Raw genomic sequence first — 19,749 nt, 5'->3', positions numbered from 1 at the left:
AAATTTCAATGGGGCTTATCGGTTTAATTTTTATGAAAAAAAAAATTTTTTTTTTTAAAAAATTTTTTAATTTTTTAACAAATTTTTTTTTTTAAATGAGTCTATGATTAAATTTTTTCCCCGTTTTTAAAAACCCCCTTTCCGGGGGGTTTTTTTTTGGGACCTTGCCCGTGGGGCCAACGGGTTATTGGTAAACTACTTTTTTTTTGATGAAAAGGGGGTTTTAAATTTTCTAAAATTTTTAAACCCCCGCAAATTAATTTTTTTAAAAAAAACTTTAAAAAAAAAAAAAATTCATTTAAAAAAAAAATAAATTGAATTGGATATTTATAAAAAAATTTTTTTAATGTCGGGTGATGTAAAAAGTAAAAACCCCCGGCTGGACCCCTTTTTAAAATTTTGTTTTTGAAAATTTTTCGTAAAAAAGGGGGGGGGTTTTTTTTTGTAACCACTCTAAAAAAATTTTTACACGGAACCAAACCCCGGGGGAGGGGGAAAAGGGGGAAAAGGGGATTTCACCCTTCCCAAATTCATAATTGGGGGAAAATTTTACCCCAAAAAGACTTCAAATTTAAAAAACGAGTAAAAATCTATTTTTTTTTTCCCCTTTAAAAAATAAATAAATTTTCTCTTTTGGGCAATATTTTAAATTTTTTTTAGTAAAAATGGTCAGAAAACCCCCGATTTGTTTAAACATTAAACCCCTTTTGGGAAAAGATTGAAAAAGGATTTCCGGGGCCAAAGGGGGGATTCCCCCCCTTTTTATGGGTTTTTAATAGTTTTTGTCAATGTTTAAATTTTTTTTTTGTTTGGAACCCTAAATCACAAATTTTAAATTTTAAAAGGTTTTACTGACCGTTAAAAATGTAAAACCTAAATTTCCCCGGGTATATAACCAAAGGGTTTTTACCCCTTTTTTTAATTTCCCCTTTTTTGTACCAATTTAATTTAAAAAGTGCCCGTATTTATTAAAACCCCCTTTTAAAAAAACACTTGTTTTTTTATTCAGGGGGAAACTCTGGGTCATCTGCCCCAAAAATACCAAAATTGAACGTTTCCCCTTTTTAAAAGGACCCAGTGCGATTAGTTAAAAAATTTCCCCAAAGTACTTGAAAAATTTTTTTAAAAATTCCCCAAAAAAAGTGTGATTGGGAAATTTTTACATTTTTTAAAAAATTTAAAAATTTAAAAAATTTGTTCTTTTAAAATTTTAAAAAAAAATTTAAAAATTTCCAACACACTTTTTTTATAAATGATTTAACAAGTTCCAAGTACGGGGGGAATTTTTTCAAGTTTATCGCACTAAAAAAATTTTAAAATGGGGACGATCAAAGTTTTTGTGTGGGGGTCAGATTGACTCAGTGGGGTTCTTTTAAAAAAAAAAATTTTTTACAAAAAAATTTTTTTTTTTTTGGCAAAATTTTTTGGGAAAAAATTTTTTTCTGGAAAAAAAAAAAAAAAAAAGGGTCAAAAAAACCCTGTGTGTTCTCGAAGGGTTAAAAAAAAACCCCTTTTTCATTTTTTGGAAAAATTAGTCAGGGGTTTTAAAAAGAAAATCCGTAGTAAAAAACCCATTACGAAAAAAATTTTGTTTTATAAAATTTTTTAAATTTTAAAGGTTTAAAAATTTTTACATAATATTTTCCCCCCCCAATTTTTAAAAGGTTTAAAAGCGCAAATCCCTTTTAAAAAAACCCTTTTGATAGAATTCAGATAAACCCCGGAAAAATCGATTAAACCCCGTTTTCCCGGGGTTGTATTAAAATTTTCACATTTATCGGTTTATACGTTTTATGGTTTTTATTTCCCGATTAAAAAAGGGGTTAATTAATACGTTTAAAACCCTTTAGTTTTTAGATAAATCCGGAAATTTCCCCGCTTTTAAACCGTTTTTGGTTTTTTGTTTAAAAAAATTTTGGGATTGATGCGGATTCAATACGTTTTTTTGGGGGCCACTTTTTTACCCTTTTTTAAAAAATTTTGGGGTTTTTAAAGATTAAAAACCGATTCATGGTTTTCAGATAAAATTTGGAAATAAAAAAAAAAAAGATTTCGGAAATTTTAAAAAAATTTTTGTTTGTGCATTTAAACCCATTCATTGATCACTTTTTCACCAAATTTAAAAAATTTTTTGCATAATACTTTTAAAAGATAAGAGGGATTCAGATCAATCCAGAAATGCCGAAAAAAAATTTCCCCCATTGTTTTGTTATTAAAACCCGGGGATTCCAAATTGCAAAGGGCCCCTTTAAACCCGGGTTTAAAATGCATTTTTCCTTTTTAATTTTCACCAAATTTAAAAAGGAACCCTCGGAAAAAAGGGTTTTTTCGGGGAAAATGTTCTGAAACCCCGCCTTTTTTGGGACCCCCCAAAAAAGGGTTTGACAACGAAAATAAAAACCCACCCTTTGATTTTATTGGGCTAATGCAATGGGAAAGAGCAGTCAAGTGCGCTTATGGGGAAAAAATTTTCACAAAACCAACAAAATTTGGGTCGCTTTTGGGATTTCAGCGAATCGCGTGCTGGGGCCGCCAAAGGCACGATCGGATGTTCCGCTAAATTTCATCAACGTAAAAAATCATTTTGCAAAAGTAAACGTGACAGCGGGGGCGTACAGCAAAGACAAGTCGGGCACCGATACTCGGTTTTTCACCCCAGCGTGCCACCAGGATATAAGATTCGGAAACCCCCGGCAAAAGATCCTTTCCCTTTCCCAAACATCGTATGGAGCATTCGGACTTGACCTTCCGTCGTGGATCGGGGAAAGGGCGTTAAAAGATTTTCCCGGAGAAAAGACCCCCTTAACTGCATGTCCAAGACGACAAACGATAACGTAGATTTCCCCTACTGAAACGGGAACTGGCAGGGGCGACAGAAAAAAAACCAAAAAAAAAACCGTCGCCAAAAAAACCCCCCTGCGTCGAACTTAAATTTTTTGAAATTTGGGGGTTTTTCGTCGTACCCAAATGGGGGGAATTCTTAAACATTTTGGGGGTGAAACCGATCTTTGATGACAGCGCGTCCAAATTTAGACACACACGTACAAACCGACCCAATACGAAAGTTTTGGGGCATAAGAGAATAAAATACCCATACAACAGCGGGTTATCCCCGTTGCCATGTGAAAGTTTCTCTACGTTGAAGGCCGTTGGTTTTAAAGAGAAGGAAATTACGAGTTTGTGACAAAGCTTTTCGAATAAATTTCGTGGGGTTTTTATGTTCGTTGAGATTCGATACGAGCTCAAAGTGTGGGGATTGTCGCAAAAAACGTTTTGCAAAAAAACCAATATCAAGAAAACATATCGCTTTTGTTTAAAGATTCTCAACTCATGGGGAAAAGCGGCTGGGGCGTACAATTTAGCATCCGGAAGGATATTTTAATTTTTTCTACCGCTCAAGTTGTTTTCGGGTTTTGCGGGTTTTCAAACGCGTCGTTTTTAAGGGTCGTAAAAAATTAATTTTGATACGTGGCGTAGCGTAAAAAATTCAGTAGAAATTTTCCCGCGACGGAGCCGGAAAACGAATTTTTTAAAATACAGGGCAAAAGCCTCACTTTCGTTAAAAAGGTCAATAAGCTATTTTAGGGGACGGACCTTTGGAAAACGGCGATATCCTAGTGTCAGTTTCGTTCGTGGGATCTGTACGAGTATCCCATGTTGCAGAACACGACCAAGCATTCGTGGGCCGTCAAAACGGCGACCTCAGCTGGAGAAGCCGCGGTATCGTTATCTTTGCGCTGCAGACCGGCCGCAAAATATCATGTCTCAAAAATGTTAGCGTATTCGATGCCTGTAATTTGACCAACGTGAAACTTTATCTAAACTCCGAATTTATCCGTACGACGACATGAATCTGGATTTTAACTAAAATCGATACGCCGTTCTTTTCAATATGTATGCGCGTTTTTGTAAAACTTATTACGGATCGATTCCTTCGATACGCTTGCAGCTTGTCTACATTCCTGATGGAAGGACCTTTTTTGTCATTGATTGCTCGCCACAAAACGAATCTGTCAGAGCGCCACCATGGATGTGCGAATAGATTTGATGTAAAGAAAATGTACCTGCAAATACTAACCGCTATTGTCTCATCTGCATGATCGTGTAATCGAATACTGTCCGTTGTCAAATGTAGTGCGCAAACTCATGTTAAATTGCAATATCAGCAAATATTGCAATATACGCAGATATTACAATATAAGAGACACTGATGTACCGCGATAAGATACAGATTGCTCCGCCGTTTGTGTTATGATCGTACCGACGTTTGTCGATCTGCAGGGATTCACCGTCGGGATGAAATTTGTCGTAAAGGAGGTTGCGGTTCTGAAGAAACGGGACCGTTTTGGCACATTGCAATTTTACATGTCCCATGCCATGGAGTCTCCTCGCGAAATCCGACAGATCATGCGCTTCCTGGTTGATGCGAATCACACTGGACTACGATGGAGGACGGAAACGTGTCCTACAGCATGGCGAAACATCTAATTACGTCGGGCCGTACTTGGAGAAGGCGACGAGACGTCAACTCTTGTGTACGTCAAAAGATGCCAGAAACGAGAATGGCTGGTGGATCTGCTTGAGAATAAAGCGAGAAAACATCTACAAATTGAAACTTTGGATGCAGATTACGAAGATATCGAATCTTTAAATAATCTAGATGTTACTAATACTGTAAGATGCGGAAAACATGTTAAGAATTGCGCATTACAAAATATATTAAAAATATTTAACTGGTGGTCGCGACACCTGAAAAAATTATGATTTTTGAAATAAACTATATGTATATATAAACGTTTTATTTCTTTTTTCCACATACTTTTAGTATAATATAGATGTTTTAGCTGTTTAAGAGCTGTTTTTAGTTGTTTAAAATAAGTTTGATAGCGGTTCAATAGCAGTTATACAGATCGCAGTTATACAGATAGCTGTTTTAGTTGTTTGATAGCTGTTTAAAAGCTGTTTTTTGTTGTTTAAAATAAGTTTGATAGCGGTTTAATAGCAGTTATACAGATCGCTGTTATACAAATAGTTGTTTTAGTTGTCTGATAGCTGTTTAAAAGCTGTTTTAGTTGTTTAAAAGGAGTTTGATAGCGGTTCAATAGCAGTTATACAAATTGCAGTTATACAGATCGCTGTTATACAGATAACTGTTTTAGTTGTTTGATAGCTGTTTAAAAGCTGTTTTTGGTTGTTTAAAAGAAGTTTAATAGCGGTTCAATAGCAGTTATACAGATCGTAGTTATACAGATTGCTGTTATAAAGATAACTGTTTTAGTTGTTTGATAGCTGTTTAAAAGCTGTTTTTAGTTGTTTAAAAGAAGTTTGATAGCGGTTCAATAGCAGTTATACAGATCGCAGTTATACAGATTGCTGTTATACAGATAGCTGTTATACAGATAGCTGTTTTAGTTGTTTGATAGCAGTAGGTAAGCTAGGCCGGTTCCACTCCTGAGATCTGAGGGGGGTGAGGGGCGGGGGGAACCGCGGGCGGGGGGGTCCGCGTTTTCGCCGCGGAGCGGCGCGAGGAGGTCAGCGTTTCGCCGCGCCGCGGAGTCCGCGTGACGTCACACGCTCCCGCTCGCGTTGTCTCTCTATCGTAGATGTTTCCCCCGTCCCTCGGTCGCGCGCGTCTTCTCGTTCGCGCGGTCTCTCTCGCTCCCGTTCGCGTTATCTCTCCCTCGCGCGCTCGCTCCCGGCCCCCGTTCGCGCGCGTCTTCTCGTTCGCGCGGACTCTCTCTTTCGTTCGCGTTATCTCTCCCTCGCTCCCGGCCCCCATTCGCGCGCGTCTTCTCGTTCGCGCGGTCTCTCTCGCTCCCGTTCGTGTTATCTCTCTCTCGCGCGCTCGCTCCCGGCCCCCGTTCGCGCGCGTCTTCTCGTTCGCGCGGTCTTTCTCGCTTCCGTTCGCGTTATCTCTCCCTCGCGCGTGTTTTCTTGAAAAACAGCTTTTTTTTGTTTTTATAGGCGATGGCAGTTCGAGTTTTAGATTTCCATAAAACGTAGTTTTTGTCATTCAACTTTTACATAATCTAACGAATATATAGGAAAATCAAACAAAAAATCATACTACTATTTACTGCAAATTAAAAATTTTTTTTTTTTATTTAATATGTTACCCTAATGCGCGCGCGCAACATATTTACAAACGTGTTACTTATTTCTAATTTATTGAACATTATATCACCTTAAAAAATGTTTTTTTTTGGTTGTACATAGTTATTAAATTGATGTATTTCATTATTTTAACATAAATATTATATATATTGTTTTATTTGTAGATTAACTGATGTATTAAACAAAGACACCGTGAGTGATCTTTTTCTCGCATTACCTTAAACATACAAATAACGAGATTAAGATAAGAATTCAATTTTTATTGAAAAAGCGATTATCTTACCATATTTCTTCTTCCTCCTCATAATCCTCACCGAAAAGTCTTCGTAAATAAAAAATGCCGAACTCATTGTATTCCCACAATACGTTCTGCAGTTCGCGATCTATCCGCCTCTCTTCTTGCACCCACCGCCTGTGATCTATATTAATAAATCCTGGGATATGGTAGTCCATACGCAGCTGTAAGATAAACATTAAAAATAATATTTTTTCTTAAAACACGCGCACGCACAAAGGAAACAAATACTCACGCAATTTCGCGGAATGTAGATCCGCACCCACCGGTCCTCCAAGCGTACCTCGATTCCCTCGATATCCTCCGGCCCATTCCACTAAACAGAAAAAACAAATAAAAAAACTGTATTACACTGTTCACTCTACTATGTTACACTGTACAACTACATTACACTACCCGTACCATCTCTACTGGAAAGAAGATACTAATAAATCTCCTGGCCATGTTTGCAACGTTTGTACAGACCGCATACAGACTGTGCTCTGACTCGAGGCAAAGCTCAATTTATAAGGCATCTAAAAATGTGTAACGGCCTGACTTTATCGAACGCGGACTGGTGTGCGGGATCAGGAGTACGATGACAGGCCCAAAGACAGTAATCAATTTAGTGAGACATGCAGTAGTTTTATTCACAGTTTAATCATATACCCGAAATGACGCGATATATACAACGAAGAGGTAGTGCGGATGCACTTGATGACGGCCGCGGTTTCGTTTACTCGACGGGCTCGGTATATTACATAGACGTATTACATATAGGCGGACGCGGTATATTTACAGGTAGTGCCTTTGCACTTGATAACGGCGCGGTATTTAACGACGAACGCGGTATAATGCCTGGAGGCTCGCGGATGTCGCGGTATCGCAATGATATGCGGGCGGGAACGCGTAGCGTAGGTAGATTTCCGGAGCCCCGGGGCGGCGGCAGCGAGAGCCCTCGTTGCGAGGCCGAGCGCGCTCGACCCCGCATAACCGTGCCTTTGGGGTTAAGTTTGAGGGAGTGCGAGAACACCTGAGAGCTCTCAGTCGAGACTCGGAGCACCGGACCTCGTTTGGTGTGTTCCCTGGGAGTCGGGATAGGTTTCGTCTGGAAGAAGCGGAGCTTTTCGACGAAGTCTCTCTTTCTCGCCGGAGCGGCGGTTTATATACCCGCCCGGCGAAGCGGGTTCGCGAGGAGCGCCGATCGTTGCGCTGTGGTGGGGCGGCGCGGCGCCGCGCTCGTCCTCGGGGCGACTCGGCTGCCGTCGTCGCTCGTCGGGAGGCACTGGTGCCGCGCTTGGCCCGCGCACACGGTGCGTTTGAAATTATATTTAAAATGTGGGCGCACCGCGCACTGGTCTTCGCCCGACTGGTCGTCGGTCGGGCGGCATCCGGCGGTCGTTAGCCGGGAACGATGCTTAGCGCACGGGGTGCATCGTTACAAATGAAGAGAGAAGGTTGTACGTGATTTATCTGTGACATATTATACTATCAAAAACTAGCTATCATGAAAAATAATCTTTTACTTACCGTTGCATCTTGCAATCGCGAGTGGATACTCTGAACCGCTATCGAATAAAATGAGAAGCGACCATAGCACGCGATTTATCTGCGGCGTATTATGTTACGCGAAAATAATCCTCGCAAGAAAAAAAACAGGTATTGCACCGCTATGAAACAGCTATCAAACAGCTCTTGAACAGCTATCAAACAACTAAAACAGCACTTGAACCGCTATGAAACAGCTAAAAACAGCTAAAAACAGCCATCAAACAACTAAAACAGCTATCTGTATAACAGCTATCTGTATAACAGCGATCTGTATAACTGCGATCTGTATAACTGCTATTGAACCGCTATCAAACTTCTTTTAAACAACTAGAAACAGCTTTTAAACAGCTATCAAACAACTAAAACAATTATCTGTATAACAGCGATCTGTATAACTGCGATCTGTATAACTGCTATTGAACCGCTATCAAACTTCTTTTAAACAACTAAAAACAGCTCTTGAACAGCTAAAACATTTATATTATACTACAAAGTATGTGGGAAAAGGAAATAAAACGTTTATATATATATACATATATAGTTTATTTCAAAAAATCATAATTTTTTCTGGTGTCGCGACCACCAGTTAAATATTTTTAATACATTTTGTAATGCGCAATTCTTAACATGTTTTCCGCATCTTACAGTATTAGTAACATCTAGATTATTTAATGATTCGATATCTTCGTAATCTGCATACAAAGTCTCAATTTTTAGATGTCTTCTCGCTTTATTCTCAAGCAGATCCACCAGCTATTCTCGTTTCTGGCATCCCTTGACGTACACAAGAGTCGACGTCTCGTCGCCCTCTCCAAGTACAGCCGATGTAATTAGTTGTTTCGCCATGCTGTAGGTCACGTTTCCGTTCTCCCATCGTAGTCCATGGTGATTCACAATCAACCAAGAAGCGCATGATCAGTCAAATTTCGCGAGGAAACTCCATAGCATGGGACATGTAAAAATGTAATGTGCCAAAACTGTCCCGTTTCTCAGAACCGCCACCTCCTTTAAGACAAATTTCATCCCGACGGTGAATCCCTGCAGATCGACAAACGTCGGTACGATCATAACGAAACGGCGGAGCAATCTGTATCTTATCGCGGTACATCAGTGTCTCTTATATTGTAATATCTGCGTATATTGCAATATCTGCTGATATTGCAATTTACATGAGTTTGCGCACTACATTCGACAACGGACAGTATTCAATTACACGATCATGCAAGATGAGACAATAGGCGGTAGTATTTGCAGGTACATTTTCTTTACAATCAAATTCTATTCGCACATCCACGGTGGCGCTCTTGACAGATTCGTTTTGTCGCGAGCAATCAATGACAACAAAAGGTCCTTCCATCAGGAATGTATACAAGCTGCAAAGCGTATCGAAGGAATCGTATCCGTAATAAGTTTTACGAAAACGCGCATACATATCGAAAAGAACGGCGTATCGATTTTTAGTAAAATCCAGATTCATGTCGTCGTACGGATAAAATTCGGAGTTTAGATAAAGTTTCACGTTGGTCAAATTACAGGCATCAAATACGCTAACATTTTGAGACATGATATTTTTGCGGCCGGTTTGCAGCGCAAAGATAATGTACCGCGGCTTCTCCAGCTGAGTCGCCGTTTTGACGGCCCACGAATGCTTGGTCGTGCTCTGCAACATGGGATACTCGTATAGATCCCACAAACGGAAACTGACACTAAGATATCGCCCGCTTTCCAAGGCCCGTAGCATAGGTAGCTTATTGACCTCGTATAACGTAACGTGAGGCATTCGCCACTGTATTTTAAACAATTCGATTTCCGGCTCTGTCGCAAGATTTCCTACAATGCAATTGTTATCGCTACGCGCACGTATCAAAATTAATTCGTGACGAGCATTAACAACGACGCGTTTGTGATCCTCGCAAAAGCCCAGCAACAACTTGAGCGGTACGCAAAAATTAAAATATCCTTCCGGTATGCTCGATGTAACGTCCCAGCCAGCATTCCGCATGAGTTGAGAATCATTATACGATAGCGATACGTAGTTCTTGATGGTACTGGTTATGCCAACGTTTCTGTTGCGATCAATCTCCACACCGTTGAGCTCGTATCGAATCTCATCGAACATGAACGCCACGCAATTATTCGCAAGCGTTGTCACAGACTCGTCATTCCTTTTTTTTATTACCAATCGTCCTTCAACGTAGAAAAAGCTTTCACATGGCAACGTGTATAAATCCTGCAGTTGTATGGGTATTCTTATCTCATCGTTATGTCCAAACGTTGTGTTAGCGTACGGATTGTACGTGTGTGTCTCAATCTTGACGACGCTGTCGTCAAAGATCGGTTCATCTCCAATGTTTAAGATATTAGCCATTTTGTACGACGAAACCCAATGATTTCAAAAATTCAATGTTTGACGCAGTGAGTTTCTTCTTTGGCAATCGGATTGTCTTTTTGTTTCTCGTCTGTCGCACCTGCTCAGCTTCGTTCAGTACGAGCATCTCACGTTATCGCTGTCATCTTCGTACATGCAGTCTAACGGTGATTTTTTCTCAGCGAAAATCAATCAATCGACCGTCCTGATCCACGACGCGAAGCGTCAAGTCCGAAATGCTCCGTACGATGATCGGAAGGTAAATGATCTGTGCCGGCGTTTCCGATATCTTATATCCTGGTGGCACGCTCTTTGAAAACTCGTGTATCGTGTGCACGTACTTGTCGTTGCTGTACGCACCCGCTGTCACGTTACACTCTATGCGAATGATGTTTACGTTGATGATATTTAGCGGAACATCCGATTCGTGCCATTGTCGCGACTCCAGCACGCGATTCGCTGAAAATCCCAGCAGCGATCCAATGTTGTTCGGTTTTGTGAAATTTATCCGATAAACGCACTTGATCTCGCTCTTCATCGTATTGCTATTAGCATGAATAATAATCAATGGGTGCGGTTCATCTTCGTTTGTCGAGACATTATTGGATGGGTCCCATAAAAGAGCGCGTTTCAGATACATGTCTATATCACGCAGTTCGTACGATCCTTCGGGAATGGTAATCTCCTTGTCGTCGTCGTCATAGTAGAATTTATTATTCGACGAATTTACATTCGGTATCGTGTGATAGGTTTCAAAATCTGTTAGACCGAGCTCGTAATCGCCATCGCTCAAATCCACGGCGGGAAAGTAGCTTACCGCGAGGATGCTGCTCTTGCCGGTGAGCGTAAACGTCAGTGACATGTTTGAATGAATACTGAGATTAAACAGTGTAACGCCGGTCTTTAAATTGATTGTCAACCGACTGTAGAAAACACAGACACAGTTGTCCGCAATTGCTCTGATCGTATCGCTGATAAGGCGTGCGATTGTACTCTATTTTATTGTTCTCTAGATACTGTGCCAATTCTCTCGGTGGTCGAAGATTGCCAAAACTGTCGAAATATATGGCATGATCTCCCTTCTTCGCATACGCCACCCAGTGAGTACCCGGTCCCTCAGTATTATCTAAATTCGCGATACCGCTCTCGTTTCGACGTATGCCGCCGATCGGTAACGAGTTGTGCATGAAAACACCTCTAAAATATGGAATGCGCATACGTTTTGCCAATTGTTGCAGTTGCACATTGGTAGTTACACCCTTGGGAATTTTTAGCGTCCCTTCGACGTTTTTTTTTCTTGAGACTCCCCGTCCGCGTTTGTACGGAGCGAGATAAAGTCCGTGACCTTCCATGGCGCGATTGTGACGTTGCATCTCTTCCAGCTGACGTCGCGCGGCTTTGTTGTCATTCACGGCCTTTGCGACTCCTGCCGCTCCGCCGACCAACGAGCCGAGAACCCCTAATAACGGCAAGATCGGTAGGATACCGCCGCGTTTCGCTACCGGAAGTATTCGCTTGGTCTTCTTTTTCTTCGTTTTCAAACCCATACCGAGTTTCGTTTTAGCCTTCATGGCAGTAGATAAAACAATAACAGATCTACCATGGGAGCTCCGAGGGGGGGTGAGGGGCGGGGGGGAAAGGCGCCGGGGGGACGACTTGGTGGCGAAAGGGAGCGGGAGTGGGGGGACGACTTGGTGGCGAGGGGTCAGCCGGGGCCGGGGGGACGACTTGGCGGCGAGGTGGAGCGGGGAGGGGGGGGACGACTTGGTGGCGAGGGGTCAGCCGGGGCAAGGGGGGACGACTCGTTGGTGAGGGGGAGCGTGGCGGGGGGACGACTTGTTGGTGAGGGGGAGCGGGGGGGGAGGACGACTCGTTGGTGAGGGGAAACGGGTGGGAAGGACGATTCGTTGGTGAGGGGGAGCGAGGGGGGGGTCGGCGAGCGTGTCGGGACATGTTTATTAAATATTAATAAACAAATCGTATTGACAAGAGGTACCGCCGAGAGGGAGGGGTAGGTGTCCACTTTTACGCCGAGGGTGGTCCCCCAGGGGGGGGATCGTTACTTTATCGGCGCGGGGGTATTACAAAGACGCCGTTCGGCTGCTGGAATTTTATCGGCGAATATAAACAAAACAGCGAGTTAGACATTTGACTCCGCAATGATCTCACCCTTCTAGAACATGCGAGCCGCCATTCGGTTACGGCGTCTCACTACAAAAGCGAGCGTCGATGGCCCTACGACGGTTTAAAGATAAAATAGCCGAGGTAAACAATTGATAAAATTTGTCACTGATGACGATTTAACCGTTGCGGAGTCCTCTTCATGTTTTTTCTAGGAAGAGCCGCTGCCGATTACGATTTAACCGTCGCGGCGGTATTCGGTTATGGCGCGGCATATTACAAAATGCGAGCGCCGATATCCGGCTGCTGGAATGTATAAACAAAATATGTCTAACGATAATTATACGAACGCATAGCATCCGTTGTCGCCAGGATGATTATGGATCCACATCTTGTGGATCAGTCTTCGGTTAGTTTTCGCGACGCGAACGTTCATATTCGACGGTGAAGTTTTTTGTGTCAAGTATTCAATACAGAAGAATATTTTTCACGATAAAGGAGATGACAATAATTCCGATATGGATCGCGAGTTAACGGACGACAGTGACTACTTCAGTGATGAAGATGACAATCATGAAAAAGTCATCGATAGAATAGTGCTAAATTTACGTGAAAGACATTGCGTAATATATTTTTATTATTCAACGGGTGGTGCACTTGCACTATGTGCTCCGTGTATGGTTGCACTATGGGACCATGATTTCGGCATGTACGCTCGCCTAAAACATTTCGTTGAGATACGCGGAACGACGCATGGCCGGTATTGTTCAAGATGTCGTGAATCATTGTTTATGATATTTCCGCGTAATATGTGCCCGATTTGCTCACGATAAGAAAAAAACATTATCGCGGCTCTTAAAAGTTGATACTTGGGGCTAAAGTTCTTGTGGCGAGTAAGCGGTATAAAAAAACATTTTTTTCAAAAAACAGTGAACAATAATTTCGAGGCAACAATGGATGTAGATTCATCCGACGAGGATTGTCCGTTGTCGCCGGACAGCACCTATAACAGCGATGAAGACAATAACCGTAGAGAAGTTATGAAAAAAATAGTGTCGCGTCCCGAATTTTTAGCGTCGGATGGACGTACAAAGTGTTGCGCAATTTATTTTTATTTTGAATACGGCTCAGATAACTTGTGTTATTCGTGTATGATCGCTTCACCAGACACTGGTGAGCACATACGTGAACGTCGAGAGCATGTAACCGAGCCGTACGACGTAATGACCATTCAATTTTGCACAGATTGTCGTAATACTCCATTGTTTCAAATATATCCATGCAACATGTGCCCGATTTGCATGAAGTAATAAAAAACATTATCGCGAGTGGGACATTATACATAACGTGCACAACATGGTGTGGATAATTGAAGATGAATCTGTGGAGCCTCCAAAATCTGACGATGATTTAATAATGGAATGTATTACAACAGATATCACCGATGGTTTGCGTAAAGAAGATCAAGGAGTGAAATTGACGGATGTGCAACAAATATTGCCGGTGCAGTTTCTTCGCGATCGCGAACTCGGTATACGCGGAACCGGTCAACGCTTCGCTAGACAAAGAGTCGTTATCAATACCGATTCTCCTTATAAGTGGGATTCTAACGTTAGACGAAAAGTGTATCGACGGCTGCGGGACGAGTGCGTTAGCGAGAAAGAATCACGTGCAGCTCGCCGTGCTGACGTTGTGCCGTATCAAATTAGACCTATTGTTGACTATCGCTATTGGGCGTCTAAATTTTGTGAACAGCTCTATGATTGTGAAGCAACATACATTAAGATTCATACAGGTATTGAGAAATACGTCAAATTGGTGGTGATGAACAATTCGATACGTATGTATATGTACCCTGACTGTCTCAATAATCTTAATCATCTATTGATGTTTCAAAAAACCTATGAACGTGACTTTGATGATGTTGATAATTGGGAGCATAATCATGGATTTAATGTCCCCTACTTCAGTTCTGGTTCTTTTATGTTTGCGCATTTAAAGTGGCAAACAATATTGTTCAGCGTGCGATCGAATCACGTGCAAATGCTCCATCGAAGAATGTGACGTGATTTAAAAAAAGACAGTATTAAAAAAACAAAAAACATGGAACATCTCGATAAAACGGAACGCGACCTGGTGGAAGGATCCAACCAAATCGCTACCTTGGACGAATATCTCGCATGGGAACAGCGATGCGAGAAGTTTATTGAGCAGCTCGAAGAAGACTGTCGTTCCAAACGTCCGCGGGTCTCAGACGGCTCTCAGACTGTCGGAAACAGATCATCTTTAGTGGCAAGAATCGCGCGACTCGATGGTGCAAAGACTCTATTACAGAGACGGTTCGTACATATCGGTGGTGAGCACGCGGCGGGCAGTAGTAGCGGTAACGAAAACGCGGAAAGACTCGTTTGGCGAGAGATCGATGCCGCGTTCGAATGGCGTGTATTGACCGGTGCGGTGATAAATATCAATTACATCGAACCGCAAAAATTTCTCGAAGACGCCGAAGTCATCGTGCTCGATCGTGTGCGGAACGTCATGCAAAGACACGCAAGTGTAAAGATAAACACCGTGTTCAACGGCGAGTTTGTGACGGGTGACAAACGTGCGAACAAAAGTGTCAGCACGGGAAACCGTGAACTCTTTCGTGCGTCCGATTTGCGCAAGTGGTACGAGCTACACGTTATCGAGCCTACTTTATCGCGTCTCGAAGAGTTTCAGGAATGCGATAGCGGATGGGCGTTGTCGCGTATACTCATTTTGACAGTGAAGGTAAACAAGTACAATCCTTTGCGCGCGGGATGTTACATCAATTTACCGCAAAAAATTAAATCGAAAAAAGCGGTGATCAACGTGCAATCGATGGACAATGCGTGCTTCGCGTGGTCAGTGGTGGCTGCTTTACATCCAGCCGAAAGACATTCAGAACGGGAATCCTCGTACCCTGATTACACAACAGTATTAAATTTACAAGGCACTGAGTTTCCAATGACTTTGAAACAGATTAAAAAGTTCGAACGACTCAACGATATATCCATCAATGTGTATGCCATCGAGGGAGAGAAGACACCGAACGTTCTCCCGATACGGCTCACCGACCTGAAGAGAGAAAAGCACGTAAATCTGCTGTACGTGCAGGACCCGCGAGACGACAACGTGGGACATTTCGCGTGGATAAAAAATCTATCCCGCCTCGTTAGCTCGCAATTGAGCAGGTACGATGGTCGGAAATACTTTTGCGATCGGTGAGTACTTATACTCCTTTTAATAAAATTATAAAATATTTTATTTTTTATTTAATAATTTTCAAAAGTGTGTTTTTTTTGCAGATGTTTACATTATTTTCATTCGAGCGAGAAATTGGAAGCCCACGGAGTAGACTGCCGAGAGATAAACAACTGTGCCATCCGACTACCGAACGAGGACGACAAGTGGCTGAGATTCAAGAATCACAGCAGGAAGGAACGACTTCCGTTAGTCGTGTACGCCGACCTGGAATGTACCCTCGAGAAGACGGATGCGGATCCGACAACGTCCACATACACGTCTCAACATTATCGGGTATTTAGCATAGGATATTACGTGCGGTGGTCGTACGACGACTCGTTATCCGCGTATCGATTTCATCGCGATAAGGATTGCGTCGCGTGGTTCGCCGAGGAACTAAGACGTTTAGCACACGACGTAAAGAACATCTTGTCCGACAATATACCCATGGCGGATTTTACGCGAGACGAGTGGAAAAAATTTAACAGCGCAACGCACTGTTACGTGTGCGAAAAACCGTTCGAGCCAGACGACGTGCGCGTACGCGATCACTGTCACTTGACCGGTCGTTATAGAGGTCCCGCGCATTCTAATTGTAACTTAAATTACACAGATTCGCATTACATTCCCATAGTATTTCATAATTTATCGGGTTACGACGCGCATTTTATTATCAAGGAAATAGCTACAGCCTACAAAGGACGCGTAGACTTACTTCCAATCACGAAGGAAAAATACATTTCATTCACGAAAAACGTTAAAAGCACTGAGGATAAAAACTACCAAAATTGCATCAAATTAAGATTCATCGACTCGTACAAATTTCTTAGCGCGAGTCTCGAAAAATTAGCATCCTTCCTCGATAAGGATAAGTTAAAAATTATACGTTCAAAATTTTCCGCGTTATCCGACCAAGATTTCGAATTATTAACGCGAAAAGGTGTCTTTCCGTACGAGTACATTGACTGCGTCGAAAAGTTGGAGGATGCGTGTTTACCATCGCGCGACTCGTTTTACAGTTCATTGACAGGCGACACCGTATCCGAGAGCGATTACGCGCACGCCGTCAACGTCTGGCAGCGGTTCTCCATTCGAACGCTCGGTGACTACAGCGATCTGTATCTAAAGATCGATGTCTTGCTGTTGGCCGATATCTTTGAAAATTTTCGCGATAGCTGCGTCGCGAGTTATGGACTCGATCCGGCGTATTATTACACTCTACCGGGGTTTACGTGGGACGCTATGTTGAAGCATACGGGTATCAATTTCGAACTGCTCACGGACATTGACATGGTCATGTTCATCGAACGCGGTATACGCGGTGGTCTGAGTCAATGTTCCGGCAGATACGCGCAGGCCAATAACAGGTACATGCAATCTTACGATACATCGAAACCATTGTCATACCTGATGTATTTCGACGTAAACAACTTGTACGGCTGGGCAATGTGTCAACCATTGCCTTATGCAGACTTTCGATGGGTCGAAGACGTCTCGAATTTCGAGTTTAGCGCGATCGCTTTGGATTCGCCCACGGGTTACATTCTCGAAGTCGATCTAGAGTATCCGCAGAATAAACACGACGCGCACGCTGACCTACCGTTCTGTCCGACGCGCGATAAACCACCCGGCAAACGGCAGGACAAACTTCTCGCCACGCTGTACAATAAGAATAAGCGTTATGTCACACACTACCGCAACCTACAGCAATGCACGCGCCACGGTCTTCGCGTCACAAAAATTCATCGCGTATTTCAATTCGCTCAATCTCCATGGCTTTGCAATTACATCGAACTCAATACAAAATTTAGAACACTGGCCGAAAACGATTTCGAGAAAAATTTGTATAAATTGATGAACAACGCGGTTTTCGGGAAAACGATGGAGAACGTTCGAAATCACGTTGATGTAAAATTAGTGACAAAGTGGAACGGTAGATACGGCGCGGAGGCACTGATCTCGAAACCAAATTTTCACAGCAGGAGCGTTTTTTCAGAAAATCTGATAGCCGTCGAACTGCGAAAACTCGAGGTTAAATTTGACAAACCTATTTACGTCGGCATGTGTATTCTCGACATATCGAAAGTCTGTTTGTACGAATTTCATCACGAGTACATGTCTCCCCTGTATCGCGACAAGTGTAGAATTATGTATACCGATACGGACAGTCTGATATATCATATCGAGTGCGAGGATGTGTACGAGAACGTGAAACGCGATATCGCTAGATTCGACACGAGCGATTACGCGATCGACAACGCGTACGGTATAACGCTCGAGAACAAAAAAGTGCCGGGCTTGATGAAGGACGAGAATAACAGTGCGATCATGACCGAATTCGTCGGACTCAGGGCGAAAATGTATGCCTTGCGAGTGGATGGTAAGAAAGACTGTAAAAAAGCGAAAGGTGTCAAGAGCAACGTCGTAGCCAGGTCGATAACGTTCGACGATTACACAAGATGTCTGCGAGACGAAATTGAAATGAAGCGACAGCAGGCTTGCATAAGGTCCGAAAAACACGAGGTGTACACCGTATCCGAAACAAAAATCGCTCTGAGTCCGTACGACGACAAGCGATACATTATACCTAATTCGACCGATACGTTACCGTGAGGACATTATCGAATGCCTGTGTAACGTATGTATAGTATAACGTATGTATAGTATAACGTATGTATAGTATATGTATGTAACGTAATATATAATGTAGCAGTAGTAGTATAACGTATGTATGTACGAATGTGTGTGAATGTAGTATAACGTAACGTATTGTGAGTATTATATTACAGTATTGGAAAGAATATTATAATAAAGATATTACACATGTGTATTTCATATATTTTTTTTACGTACTTTATATGTATTTCATATTTCAAACATTTTACATGTATTACATATTAGATATTGCATTTTTTTTATGTTAAGAATAAAAAAATACAGTTTACACGAATTAAATAACATTGTTCTTGTGTATCCATGAGTTGTGCGATCCATCGAATCCCAGCCATTTAACGTAAACCTCGTCGCCCCTCCTGCGCAGTACTTTCTCCACGAGATACACGTCTGGATAAGTCGCGCGATGCAACTCGTGCTCGTAGAACCCTCCAGAGACGGATTTTCCACGATAGTCCTCGAGTAGATAGGTTACGGGATTGGTACGCTGCACTTTAACGATCTTAAACACCTCGGTGGTCCAATTCGGTGTGTAGCCCTTCTCGAAAATTGTTTTGTATTTGCTAACGGGCACCGAGTCACCCACTTTGAACTTTGCCGGACCCGCGATCTTTATCGCGCTGTACACCGTAGCCAAGAGTCTTTCGGCTTTCGCGGGGGTAACGTCGACGGGTCGCATGCCGATGGTTCGATGCTTGCGCGCGTTGTAATCCGACACGAGTCGCGGCAACGCGTCGACCCACTTGTAATTTCCGTTGAGCGTAAACATCTTCCACATGTTGTTTTTTAACGTACGATTGAATCGCTCGACAACCGACGCCTTCAACACCGAATACGTGGAATAATGATTGATGTCGTGTTTTCTCACGAGACGTTGCACGTCGGTGTTGTAAAATTCCTTCCCCATGTCGGTTTGTAAATTACTAGGGCACCTCCCGCTGCGTCGAATTATCTCAGCGATAGCGTCAGCTGTCTCGCTGCCGCCTTTACCCTTGAGCGGCACGGCCCACGCGTATTTGCTCAACATATCGATGACGGTGAGTATGTAGTGGTAGCCTCCGTTGAAACGCGAGTACGGACGCATCTCGACGATGTCAGCCTGCCACAGGTCGTCGTACCCTCGCACTATGACGTGTCTGCGGGGAAAATTTCTTCTCGCCGGAGCGTGCAGTTTGTCCACCAACCGTCGCTTTTCGATATTTTTATCCGCATCGGTCGATTTTAACTGTCTCATGTTTCGTTGTCGCCGTTTCTGCTTCTAGTGCATCGTTCGTAGCAGTTTCCAAACAGTTTGTGCCCGCTTCTGAACAGTTCGTAACCGCTTCTGAACCCTTCGTAACCGCTTCTGAACCATTCGTGAATCGTTCGTTGTCGCTCGTAG

The 19,749-nt window shown here is 42.6% G+C and overlaps 2 protein-coding genes and 1 long non-coding RNA gene across 3 annotated transcripts; 1 reads left to right on the top strand and 2 right to left on the bottom strand.

The window, feature by feature from the left end:
* Nucleotides 1–5,891: 5,891 nt before the first annotated feature.
* On the bottom strand, nucleotides 5,892–6,831 carry LOC143904442 (uncharacterized). The gene is made up of 3 exons (XR_013258904.1): nucleotides 6,645–6,831; nucleotides 6,398–6,573; nucleotides 5,892–6,331 (listed from the first exon to the last, which is right to left on the bottom strand). It is a non-coding gene; the product is annotated as an uncharacterized LOC143904442 (long non-coding RNA).
* Nucleotides 6,832–9,295: 2,464 nt separating this feature from the next.
* LOC143904456 (uncharacterized) lies at nucleotides 9,296–10,307 on the bottom strand. The gene is made up of 2 exons (XM_077419155.1): nucleotides 9,473–10,307; nucleotides 9,296–9,312 (listed from the first exon to the last, which is right to left on the bottom strand). The coding sequence occupies exons 1-2, from the start codon at nucleotides 10,305–10,307 to the stop codon at nucleotides 9,296–9,298; spliced, it is 852 nt and encodes a 283-aa protein (XP_077275281.1).
* A 7,170-nt stretch (nucleotides 10,308–17,477) lies between these two features.
* On the top strand, nucleotides 17,478–18,536 carry LOC143904451 (uncharacterized). The gene has a single exon (XM_077419149.1). The coding sequence runs from the start codon at nucleotides 17,550–17,552 to the stop codon at nucleotides 18,306–18,308; it is 759 nt and encodes a 252-aa protein (XP_077275275.1). The 5' UTR covers nucleotides 17,478–17,549; the 3' UTR covers nucleotides 18,309–18,536.
* Nucleotides 18,537–19,749: the final 1,213 nt, after the last annotated feature.

The sequence above is a fragment of the Temnothorax americanus genome, unplaced genomic scaffold, assembly GCF_048541705.1.
Source record: "Temnothorax americanus isolate GAGA-0224 unplaced genomic scaffold, ASM4854170v1 Scaffold52, whole genome shotgun sequence".
Classification (NCBI taxonomy): Eukaryota; Metazoa; Arthropoda; class Insecta; order Hymenoptera; family Formicidae; genus Temnothorax; species Temnothorax americanus.
This window is presented reverse-complemented; position numbering and strand designations above follow the sequence as displayed.

Excerpts from the sequence above, each read along its gene's own strand:
- LOC143904456 (XM_077419155.1), bottom strand. The coding sequence starts at position 10,307 with ATGGCTAATATCTTAAACATTGGAGATGAACCGATCTTTGACGACAGC.
- LOC143904451 (XM_077419149.1), top strand. The coding sequence starts at position 17,550 with ATGAACAACGCGGTTTTCGGGAAAACGATGGAGAACGTTCGAAATCAC.